At 43.3% G+C, this 11,243-nt stretch overlaps 1 protein-coding gene across 3 annotated transcripts in view; it reads right to left on the minus strand.

Moving 5' to 3' along the window:
- The window catches only part of wwox (WW domain containing oxidoreductase), a 1,122,031-nt gene extending 1,112,096 nt beyond the window's left edge, over nt 1-9,935 (minus strand). For all 3 annotated transcript variants that reach the window (XM_068049087.1, XM_068049088.1, XM_068049089.1), the window contains exon 1: nt 9,781-9,935. In XM_068049087.1, the coding sequence (XP_067905188.1) occupies nt 9,781-9,887 (107 nt within the window). In that variant the 5' untranslated portion in view covers nt 9,888-9,935. The remainder of the gene's footprint in view (nt 1-9,780) is intronic.
- Nucleotides 9,936-11,243: the final 1,308 nt, after the last annotated feature.

Here is an 11,243-nt window from a genome sequence, read left to right on the forward strand (position 1 = left end):
GGATTGGTGCAGCTCCAACACTCAAGAAGCTCGACGCCATCCAGGACAAAACAGCTCATTTGATTGGCACTCCATTTACCACCTTCAACATACACTCCCTTCACCTCCAACACATAGTGGCAGCAGTGTGCACAATCTAAAAGATGCGTTGCAACAACTCACCAAGGCTCCTTCAACAGCACCTTTCAAACCTGTGACCTCCACCATCGAGAAGGACAAGAGCAGCAGATACATGGGAACACCACCACCTGCAAGTTCTCCTCCAAGCCACACATCATCCGGACTTGGAACTATATCACCATTGCTTTACTGTCGCTGGATCAAAATCCTGGAACTCCCTTCCTAACAGCACTGTTAGTGTACCTACACCCCAAGGACTGTAGCGGTTCAAGAAGGCAGCTCACCACCACCTTCTCAAGGGCAATTAGGGATGGACAATAAATGCTGGCCTAGCCAGCGATGCCCACATCCTAAGAACGAATAAAAAAAAAAACCTTAACTTCCTTATTCAGCTTCTGAGGATGCATCCTTCTCAAAGAATCTTTCTTTCTGTGAGATAAATCTAAGCGATCCCATAACCAATGGATCAGATCAAAGCTCAGCGGTCCTGCTACATCCTGTCGTAAATGATGGTGGATAATGAAACAACTAACCGGAGGAGGCTTCACAAACATCCCCATCCTCAACAATGGCAGAGCACAGCATGTCAATGCAAAGACAAAGCTGAAGCATTTGCAACCATCTTCAACCAGAAGTGACGATCCATCTTGGCCTGCTTCTGAGATCCCCAACATCATAGCTACCAGTACTCAGCCAATTTGATTCAGTCCATGTAAATCAAGAAATGGCTGAGAGCACTGGATACAGTATGGGCTCTGAAAACAGTCCGTCTGTAGTACTGAAGACCTGTGCTCCAGAACTAGCTGCACCCCTAGCCAAACTGTTGCAGTACAGCTACAACATTGGTATCTAGCCGACAACGTGCAAAACTGCCTAGGTATATCCTGTCTGCAAAAAGCAGGACAAATCCAATCCAGCCAATTACTGCTCCATCAGGCTACTCTCAATCATAAGCAAAGTTTTGGAAGGTATTGTTGACAGCGCTATCAAGCAGCACTTACTCAAAAATGACTTGCTCCTCAATGTTCAGTTTGGGTTCTACCAGGGCCATTCAGCTCCAGACCTCATTGCAGCCTTGGTCCAAACATGGACTGAAATCCAGAGGTGAACTCCAGAAGTAAATGGAGAGCGACTATCCCTAACATCAAGGCAGCATTTGACAGAACATGGCGTCAAGGAGCACAAGCAAAACTGAAGTCAGTGGAAATCGGGGGAAAACTCTCCACTGGTTGGAATCACACAGGAAACAGTGTAGTTGTGAACGGTTGTTTTTCGGACTGGAGGAAGGCAAATAGTGGGGTTCCACGGGGTCTGTGTTGGGACCCCTGCTTTTCCTGATATATATCAATGACTTAGACTTGGGTATACAAGGCATAATTTCAAAATTTGTGAATGATGCAAACTTGGAAGAACTGTGAGGAGGAGAGTGATAAACTTCAAGAGGACGTAGATAGGCTGGTGGAATGGGCAGACAAGTGGCAGATGAAATTTAATGCAGAAAAGTGTGAAATGATTCATTTCGGTAGGAAGAACGAGGAAAGGCAAATTCTAAACAGGGTGCAGGAGCAGAGGGACTTGGAGATATATGTGCACAAATCATTGAAGGTTGCAGGGCTGGTTGTGAAAGCAGTTAATAAAGCATATGGGATCCTGGGCTTTATAAATAGGGGAATAGAGTACAAAAACAAGGAAGTTATGATAAACCTGTATAAAACACTATTTCGGCCTCATCCATCTCGGCCTTCTGCCAAGATCTCCAGCAACATAGATGCCAGTACTCAGTCAACTTGATTTACTGCACGTAAATGAAGAAACAGCTGAGAGCACTGGATATAGCAAAAGCTATGGGTCCTGGCAACATTGTGTCCAGTTCTGGGTACCACACTTTTGGAAGGATGTCAAAGCACTCAAGAGTGTGCAGAAAAGATTCATGATAATGGTTCCAGGAAAGAGGGAATTTAGTTACATGGATAGGTTGGAGAAGCTGGGGTTGTTCTCCAAGGAGGAGAGAAGATTAAGAGATTTGATAGAGGTGTTCAAAATCATAAGGGGTCTGGACACAGTAGATATGGAGAAACTGTTCCCATTGGCTAAAGGATCCAGAACCAATTTAAGATGATTGGCAAAAGAAGCAATAGCAAGATGAGGAAAAGCTTTTTTTTAAATGTAGCAAGTGGTTAGGATCTGGAATGCACTGCCTGAAAGTGTGGTGGAGGCAGGTTCAATCAAGGCCTTCAAAAGAGAACTGGATAATTATCTGATTAGAAAAAAATTGCAGGACTACAGGGAAAACAGGGAATTATAGCCGGTTAGCCTGACATCAGTAGTGGGAAAAATGCTAGAGTCCATTATAAAAGATGTAATAGTAGAGCACTTGGAAAACAGCGACAGGATTGGACAAAGTCAACTACTGGAATTTTCTGAGAATGTAACTAGTATAACAGATAAGGGAGAACTAGTGAATGTGGTGTATTTGGACTTTCAGAAGGCTTTCGATAAGGTCCCACATAAGAGATTAGCAAAATTAAGGCACATGATATTGGGGGTAAGGTACTGACATGGATAGAGAACTGGCTGGCAGACAGGAAACAAAGAGTAGGAATAAACGGGTCTTTTTCTGAGTGGCAAGCAGTGACTAGTGGGGTACCGCAGGGATCAGTGCTAGGACCCTCGCTATTCACATTATATATGAATAATATAGATGAGGGAATTAAATGTAATATATCCAAGTTTGCAGATGACACAAAGCTGGGTGGGAGTGTGAGCTGTGAGGAGGATGCAGAGAAGCTCCACTGTGATTTGGACAGGTTGAATGAGTGGGCAAATACATGGCAGATGCAGTACAGTGTGGATAAAGGTGAGGTCATCCACTTTGATGGCAAAAACAGAAAGACAGGCTATCGGAACAGCAATAGATTGGGAAAGGGGGAGGTGCAGCGAGACCTGGGTGTCCTTGTGCACCAGTCGCTGAAAGTAAGCATGCAGGTGCAGCAGGCAGTTGAGAGGCAAATAGTATGTTGGCCTTCATAGCGAGAGGATTCGAGTACAGAAGCAGGGATGTCCTGCTGCAGTTATACAAGGCCTTGGTGAGACCACATCTGGAATATTGTGTGCAGTTTTAGTCTCCTTATCTGAGGAAGGATGTTCTTGCTATGGAAGGAGTGCAGCAAAGGTTCACCAGACTGATTCCTGGGATGGCAAGACTGACGTATGAAGAGAGATTGGATTGATTAGGCTTGTATTCGCTAGAGTTTAGAAGAATGAGAGGGGATCTCATAGATAGCTACAAAATTCTAACAGGACTGGACAGACTAGATGCAGGAAGGCTGTTCCCAATGGCGGGTGAGTCCAGGACCAGGGGTCACAGTCTAAGGATAAGGGGCAAGCCATTTAGGACTGAGGTGAGTAGAGATTTCTTCACCCAGAAAGTGGTGAACCTGTGGAATTCTCTACCACAGAAAGCAGTTGATGCCAAATCATTAAATATATTCAAGAAAGAGATACAGTTCTTAGGGCTAAAGGGATATGGGAAGAACGCGGGAACAGGGTACTGAGTTTGGATGAACAGCCATGATCATATTGAATGGCGGAGCAGGCTCGAAGGGCTGAATGGTCTACTCCTGCTCCTATTTTTCTATGTTTCTATGAAAAGGCAGGGGAGTGGGACTAGGCGAGTTGCTCTTGCAGAGAGCCAGCATGGACATGACTGGCTGAACGGCTTCTTTCTGTGCAGTAACCATTCTATGTTTCTATACCTAGCACAAAGGAAGATGGTTTAGATTGCTGGCCAATCTTCTCAGCCCCAGGACATCACGACAAGAGTTCTTCAGGGTAGTGTCCTAGGCTCAACAGTCTTCAGCTGCTTTATTAATGACCTTCCCTCCAGCACAAGGTGAGAAGTGGGGTTGTTCACTGATGACTGCACAGTGTTCAGCACCATTCGCAACTCCTCAGATACTGAAACAGTCCGTGTCCACATGCAGGACAATATTCAGGCTTGGGCTGATAAGTGGCAAGTAACATTTGCACCGCACAAGTGCCAGGCAATTACTATTTTCAGCAAGCGAGAATCTAACCATCTTCCCTTGACATTCAATGGCATTACCATTGCTGAATCCTCCACCATCAACATCCTGGGGTTACCACTGACCAGAAACTTAACTGAGCAAGCCATATAATAACTGCGGCCACAAGAGTAGGTCAGAGGCTGGGAATTTTGCAGGGAGTAGCCCACCTCCTTACTCCCCAAAGCCTATCCAGCATATCGAAGGAAGAAGTCAGGAGCGTGATGGAATAGTCAAATTTCTTGGACGAGTGCAGCTACAACACTACCCAGAGGCTCGACACCATACAGGACAAAGCAGCCCACCCACTACCTTAGACATTCACCCCATCCACCATCAGCGTGCAGCGGCAGCAGTGTGTACTGCAGGACCTCGTCAAGGCTCCTTCGACAGCATCTTCTAAGCCCGCGATTTCTACCACCTAGAAGAACAAGGGCAGCAAATGCATGGGAACGCTACCACCTGCAGACTCCTCTCCAAGCCACACATCACCCTGATTTGAAACTATATCACTGTTCCTTCACTGCCTCCCTAACAGCACTGTGGGTGTACTTACATCACATGGACTGTAACGGTTCAAGGTGGTGGCTCCACAGTACATTTCTCAAGGGCATTTCGGGATGAGCAATAAATGCTGGCTTTGCCAGTGATGCTCACATCCCATGAATGAATTTTAAAAAGAATGATATCTTTGCTGCTCTTGTTCTGAAGACACTGATCTTCCTGGGGTATGACCAATAGCCCTTCAGTACCTTGCCAAGGTGACTGCTTCTCATGACAGTAGAGGCCATTGGTGCCCTCAGGGCATGAAAAATCAATCATGTAGTGAGGCTAAAGTCATATGTAGGCCACATTTCCTTTGAAGAACATTTCTGAACCAGTTGTGCTTTTATAGCTGTTTTTATTGTACTAGCTTACAAATTACCTGATTTATTGGGTGCAATTTCACAACTTGCCAGCATAGGATTTATACTCAGAACCTCTGGATTACCCATTCTGTACCTTAATCACTAGACTACCATACCCTGCTGACCTTTTCGACACACTAAGTGCAATATTTAACAGTAAGAGTCACCAGGAATCAGCAGCAGGAAACTCTGACTGAAATTTCAGCCTTCACACCTCCACAGTCCAAGGAAATATGGGCAATTTTAGAACCCCTATCAATGCTAAACTGAGACTAACTAGCTCAGTACAAAACACAATCAAATCTAGAATTTCCTGGCCTGTACGGCTGGGTACCACACTAGGGATTGCCTTTATCACTGGAATCATTAGATCAATTACAGATACATTTTCTATCAAAAAAAATCACATCCACTTATCTCTGTGCCATTAGCTTTTATAGTTTGTCCATGGTCTCAATTTATGATTAAACAAGCAAATATCAGAATTCCAATCTACGATCCTAACCCTTGCCCTTCTCTTGTTCTGGACTCATAATAACAAACACATGTGAACATGAATCAACAACACAAGGTATTATCTCAGTCACCTATTTAACATAACCATCAAGCAATCTAAAGCCAAAAAGCTAAGCAGAAAGCAGAGACAGCATCAGCTCCAGAACCCTCAAGCATTACAAAAAAAAATCTACTCTTGTCCCAAGCCCAAAGTTGGCTATCCATTAAACTGTACAAAAATACTATAACACCAAGTCCACGAATGTTTTAGATTGCCCAGTCCCTGCAATTCTGGCAGACAACTAAAATACAATTCATAAATAATAAAAATCAATATGTTTACTTTAGAGAATAAAACATTACAGAAACAGAACAAAATAACTTGAGAATAGGGAAAAGGGGAGACTATAGCCAGAGTAAAGTGTACAGTTTTGCTCTCCTTACCCAAGGAGGATACATTAGTGTTACACAGGGTACAACGAAGATTCACTAGATTGATTCATGGAATGAGATGGTTGTCCTATAAGAGATTGAGTAGAGTGGGACTACACTCTAGAGCTTAGGTGAATGAGAGGTGATGTCATTGAAACATAATATTCTGAGGGGGCTTGACAGGGTAGATGCCAAGAGGCTGTTTCCCCTGGCTGGAGAGTCTAGAACTGTGAGGCAGTATCTCAGAATAACAGGTCAGCCATTTAGATGCTAGATGATGAGACATTTCTTCACTAAGAGGATTATGAGTCTTTGTAATTCTCGACCCCAGAGGGCTGTGAATGCTCGGTTGTTGAGTATATTAAAGGCTGAGATTGATAGATTTTTGGAATCAAGGGATTGTGAGGATTCAGTGGTAAAGTGAAGTTGAGTTCAACGATCAGACAGGATCTTTTAAAATGGCGAAGCAGGCTCAAGAGAACACATGGCAAACTCCTGCTTCTATTAAAGAAATAAAGAATGTCCAATCTAAGAGAGGTGTTTTTGATACTCTAGAAAGTAGGGAGGGAGGTAGCCAAATAAAACACTCCAGGAAGACAATTCCAGGGGCAGGCACTTAGTGGCTGACTGTACGAATGGGCTACAATGCTGAAATGGACTGCTTGAGAAACAAACAGGAATCTGGGGTCAGGGAGGGAAGAGAGAGTGTGGGCAAGAATAGATGGCCAAAGATGATCATTCAAATGGGGAACAGCTGTGGATTAATTTGAAAATTAGGTTTAGGAACTTGGAAGTAGATTTGCTGGGGCACAGGGACCCAATGGATTCTGACAATGACACGATGAAACAGCAGGGCTTTCTACAGGAAATGACATTTCTGAACTAGTTAAAGGTCACGAAGTATGGAGGCAGGGACATTAGAGAAGTCGTCATCAGTAGCAGAGGTTGTCATCAGTAATACAATATTCTAATGAGCAAGATGAATCAAAATAAAAAAGTAATCTCAAAATGATGTGCTTTTCTGAGATAACGTTTATATAATACCTTTAACATAATACAATGTCCCAAGGCACTTCACAGGAGCACTATAGTCCATAATACGACACCAAGCCACGTAAGGAGATGTTAGTTCAAATGACCAAAAACTTGGTTAGAGGTAGGTTTCAAGGGTCTCTGAATGGAGGAAAGCGAGGTAGAAAGGTGGAGGAGTTTAGGGAGGATATTCCAGAGTTTAGGGCCTAGGCAGCTGAAGGCACGGCCACCAATGGTGGAGCAATTCAAATCGGGGATGCTCAAGAGCAAAATTAAGATGTTATTTGACCAGGAGCCAACGTAACTCGCGAGCACAGGGCTGATAAGTGAATGGGACTTTGTGCAAATTAAGATAGGAGTAGCAGAGTTTTGGATGACCTCAACATTCATTCTTTTCTTTGGTCTCCTTGTCTCGAGAGACAATGGGTGAGCGCCTAGAGGTGGTCAGCAGTTTGTGGAGCAGCACCTGGAGTGGCTATAAAGGCCAATTCTAGAGTGACAGACTCTTCCACAGGCGCTGCAGATAAAATTGGTTGTCAGGACTGTTACACAGTTGGCTCTCTCCTTGCACTTCTGTCTTTTTTTCCTGCCAACTGCCAAGTCTCTTCGACTTGCCACTCGCCTCAAGTTTATGGAAGGTAAAATGTGGAAGACTAGCCAGAAGTGAATTGGAAGAGTCAAGCCTAGAGGTATCAAAGCATGAACGAGGGTTTCAGCAAATGAGCTGAGATAGAGTGAAGTCGAGCAATGTTATGGAGATGGAAATAGGTGGTCTTAGTGATGGCGCAAATGTGGTCAGACTCTCATCTCGGGTTCAAATGTGACACCAAGGTTGCGAAGAGACTGGTTTAATCTCAGACTGTTGCCAGGGAGAGGATAGAGTCATTAGCTAGGGCACGGAGTTTGGAGACAAGATTGTGACCCACACTGAAAAATGTTTGCTGTTGGCTGAATACTCAAGAAATCTGAAAAATCAGATACATTTAGCTTGTCTGATAAATTTGAGCCCTGTGCCAGAGATTATTCAGTGCTCCATAATGTTTGCAAATCCAAACAGGCACTTTTTCAGGTCCATGCTGTCTGCATATAAGCAGCTCAGGCTCCCTGAATGAGAGTACTGCTGAAGGAGGATTAAATGAATGAAACTAAATATAGTAGCTTCATTGGAGGGCATTTAGATCAATGCCTGTGATTTCACCAATCAGAATACTCATGATGTGATGGAAGGAGCTGAGTGTTTATAAATAGAAATGCCAAGTTTAGAAATAATTATAGGATTTCTATCCTACTTATGGTATTTCAGTCCCTTTGAATCAATTTAATTTTACAATTATCCACAGTATGCTGAAGCTTGCCATTCTTGATTTTGGGAAAGGAAGGGCAATAAAATCACATTCCATTTTTAAAATAATTTTTTTTATTGAACATGAGCACCCAAAAGAAAATGTTTTACTAAAAATCTTTAGCACTCAAGTAATAATTAACACCCAGAATTTAGCATCTAACTAAAAGAACACATTTAAACTTTGTGGCCATCTCTTCTCATCAGCATTGACTTGGTCCAACCAGTTTCTCTAGAGTGCTGTGGTGATCTGACCAGCCCCCTGTGGAGTTCCAACAGGAGGAAGGTTCTCTTTGCTGAATTCCATTTCAGAAGCAGTTGGTTACTCTGGTAGGAGGGCAGAAAGTTGTGGAAACCAAAACACGCTTTGTTTTATCCATGCAAATTTGGCAGCAGTTGACATTTAAACATGAGCAAGGTGTTAGAAATCTAAGACATGTAATATACATGTGAAGAGCAACGTAAAATATTAACAGCATGCTTGTTTCCCTCCCTTCCAATTGTGTCCCTTTCTTCTCCTCTCTAAAGAACGACTGGTACGGATCCACAGCAGTAAGACTTGATTTCTGCTGTGGATTTCAGAAACGACAACGATCTCACCAACCGAGGAAGGGATGTAAAACTCTTTGCATGGGCAATCATGTGCTGTTATTAACAAAGCTCAGGTGATCTGTCTTTACAATTATGAAAAAATTGCACCTCAATTTTCATATTGGTCTTGCCTACAAAGTCAAAGGTTCCCATTGGGATGGTAGAGATAAAAGCTGCTAGATCTCACATTGGTATTTAACCTCAGTAAACTGCATGCACAGAAAGCAAATGGATGGACTCCAGGGAGAAGAGACAAGCAGCTTGGAATATAAACCCTGGAGAATGCAGGTTATCACTTGGACCTAAAAGCACAATCTTAGTTGTGTTAAGCAGAGTGATGGATTTTTCTTTTAAAAATCTGCTTTCAAGCATTTTTAACTCAACTGTAAGGGAGAGAAATAAAGCGTCACTGTGTTTTTATTATAATTTTAATTCAGTGTACTCAACCCCCCCATTCGAAAAATACCCCATCTTTTATATTTTTAGAGGTGAGATTGCCAACCAGTGCAACCTGACATGTACGCTCCTTGTGAAATCGACATTGCAGAAAGAAACGTGCGAGCAATTCAATAAAGTTAGATACATTCCCAAAAATTTAAAAGTTTGAGCAAGGATGAAGAAAAAGAAATTAGATGGCGGGGTTGGCAAATTTTAGCAGTGCATTTTGTTCTGCTTGCTTTCCAGGAAAAACGTGACAGTTAACACTCCACAAATGAAATGGGAGCTTTTTTGTATTTTTTCCCCCTACCACCCGCCCCGCCCCCCATTTTTTTTGCTGTTGTTGTTGCTTCCTTACTTGGCGTAGTAAACCCAACCGTCTTTAGTGGTTCTCTCCTCCCAGCCAGGAGGCAGTTCGTCCTCGCTGTCGGTGTCGTCCAGCCCCGCGTACCTCAGAGCAGACATCGCCTCCTCCCTCCAGGCTCGCGCCGACTGTTTACCTACCTCATTTCCGCCTCCCCAGCCGGAAACAACCCCACGGAGCATGCGCGACTGTGGCACGGGGGTTTGTCGGATTTGTCGTTTCTTCACATATAAAGAAACAGAAAGTAGAAAAGATAGAATAAAATAAGAAACAAGAAATGCTAGAACCACTCAGCAGGTCTGGCAGCATCTGTGGAAAGAGAAGCAGAGTTAACGTTTCGGGTCAGTGACCCTTATTGGGAATTTGTATTTATATATCTCCTTTCACGACCACTGGACTTCCCAAAGCACTTTACAGCCAATTAAGTACTTTTTAAGTGTCCTCGCTGCTGCAAATGGAACAAACGTGGCAGCTAATTTGTGCACAGCAAGCTCCCACAAACAGCAATGTAATAAAGCCCAAATAACTTTTTTTTGCAACAGCAATTGAGGGATAAATATTGGCTAGGACAATAGGAATAACTCCCTTGCTGTTCTTCCAAATAATGCCATAGGATCTTTTACATTCACCTGAGAGGGCAGACAGGGCCTGGGCACCCAAAAGATGCTGCCTCTGACAATGCAGCACGCCCTCAGTACAGGAGTGAGACTTAAATCCACAACCTTGTGACTCAGAAACAAGAATGCATGCTACCATCTAACCCACAGCTGACACCGTGACGAAAGATAGTTATAGAGCTCCTTTCACAATAGGACATCCCAAAGCAGCTTTACAGCCAATGAAGTACTTTTTGAAGTACAATCACTATTGTAATATAACATGTAAGGTAGATTGTTACGTAGAACATACAGCACAGAAATAGGCCATTTGGTCCAACCACGCTCTATTGAAGCCTTTCCCTTCTATTCCCTTCTCCCTCATATGCTTATCTAGCCTTCCCTTAAATACATCTATGCAATTTGTTTCAACCACTCCCTGTGGTAGCAGGTTCCACATTCTCACCATTCTCTGGATTTGGGTAATGTATGCAATGTATAAGGTGAATGACACATCTGACAAAAGGTCACAGAATTGGAATGTTAACTCTGTTTCTTTCACCACAGATGCTGCCCAACCTTTCCAGCATTTTCTGTTTTATATGATTAAAAAAGACTTGCATTTTATAGCACCTTTCATGACCTCAAAGCAGTTTTGCAGCCAATGAGGTACTTTTGAAGTGTAGTAACTGTTGTCTCAGTTCAAAACACTCCCACAGGGGATGCTGAGACCAAGTGGGCCCACATCAGAGACGCCATCTATGAGTCAGCTTTGACCACCTACGGCAAAAGTGCGAAGAGAAATGCAGACTGGTTTCAATCTCATAATGAAGAGCTGGAACCTGTCATAGCCGCTAAGCG

This window comes from Heterodontus francisci, chromosome 17 (genome assembly GCF_036365525.1).
Source record: "Heterodontus francisci isolate sHetFra1 chromosome 17, sHetFra1.hap1, whole genome shotgun sequence".
NCBI classification, from domain to species: domain Eukaryota; kingdom Metazoa; phylum Chordata; class Chondrichthyes; order Heterodontiformes; family Heterodontidae; genus Heterodontus; species Heterodontus francisci.